The following is a 1,120-nucleotide window of genomic DNA, read 5'->3' as shown; positions in this document are numbered from 1 at the left end:
TTTCTTCTGTGACTGTCATTGTCAGCTAATTTTCAGACCCCGCTAGGGACCCTAAGTATCAAGGAAAACTTTTTCCTCCCATATAGTCTCCTAGAAGAGGTGATGATTGGGGTTGGTCTGAAGGACGAGTCGGTTAGGTCAGGTCGGTTGAGAAGGGAGAGACACGAAAGGGGTCTCGGGCAGTGAGAATGGCATGTGAACTCGGAAGAAGTAGGTGCTTTTCAGAAACTGCAAATGGTTCAGTGTGGCTGCAGCTAAGGTGGGAGGGGGTGACGGAGTGGCAGGAGATAAAGCTGATGGACAGGTAGCAAGAGCTGAATCCTGAAGTTTGAATTTTATCTAGCATCCATATTTTCAATTCAGGCTTAGACTTTTTAGTAAAGATATGAGACATCCTCTTAAGTATGTCATAATATGAAATGGTGAGATGCAGAAAAAAACAGTAATTTAAGAAAACCTTGCCCTGACCGGTTTGGCTCAGTGGATAGAGCATCGGCCTGCGGACTAAGGGGTCCGGGGTTCGGTTCCGGTCAAGGGCATGTACCTTGGTTGTGGGCACATCCCCAGTAGGGGGTGTGCAGGAGGCAGCTGATGTTTCTCTCTCATCAATGTTTCTAACTCTCTATCCCTCTCCCTCCCTCTCTGGAAAAAAATCAATAAAATACATTTTTTTTAAAAAAGAAAGAAAACCTACTCGCTTTGAACCTCTAAGCCACTGCAAACAGTAATAATACCAACCTCAGGAGTTTGGGGAGGATTAATGCAATCAATTAGGGAAAGTGCCTGGCACATGGCATTACTCAGTAAACGCTAGTTTTCCCTCCTCTTTTTCCTCTGGGCTTCATCTGCAAAGTCGGGGCTCAGCGGCTGCGGCGGGGAGAGCGGCCAGCGGGCGGGTCCCTGGTTCCTCAGGATGGTCCAGCCTCCGCTCAGCCGCGCGGGGGCGCTCTAGGCTGTTCCGGGGCGCTCTAGGCTGTTCCGCGGCGCTCTATGGTTCCCCCCGCCCCGGAAGTGGTTCCGGGCAGGGGTTGGTAAGGTCGGGCCATGGTGGGGCAGAGGTTGGGAAAATGGCGTGGCGAGGCTGGGCGCAGAGAGGCTGGTGCTGCGGTCAGGCGTGGGC

The 1,120-nt window shown here is 51.7% G+C and overlaps 1 protein-coding gene across 1 annotated transcript in view; it reads left to right on the top strand.

Moving 5' to 3' along the window:
- The first annotated feature begins 970 nt into the window (after positions 1-970).
- The window catches only part of PARL (presenilin associated, rhomboid-like), a 23,211-nt gene continuing 23,061 nt past the window's right edge, over positions 971-1,120 (top strand). The window contains exon 1 of the mRNA XM_015570407.1: positions 971-1,120. This exon is cut by the window's right edge and continues 57 nt beyond it. Coding sequence (XP_015425893.1) covers positions 1,068-1,120 — 53 coding nt within the window. The 5' untranslated portion in view covers positions 971-1,067.

This window comes from Myotis davidii, unplaced genomic scaffold (genome assembly GCF_000327345.1).
Source record: "Myotis davidii unplaced genomic scaffold, ASM32734v1 scaffold27, whole genome shotgun sequence".
NCBI lineage: Eukaryota > Metazoa > Chordata > Mammalia > Chiroptera > Vespertilionidae > Myotis > Myotis davidii.
The sequence above is the reverse complement of the archived record's forward strand: the minus strand, read 5'-3'. Positions and strand labels throughout refer to the sequence as shown.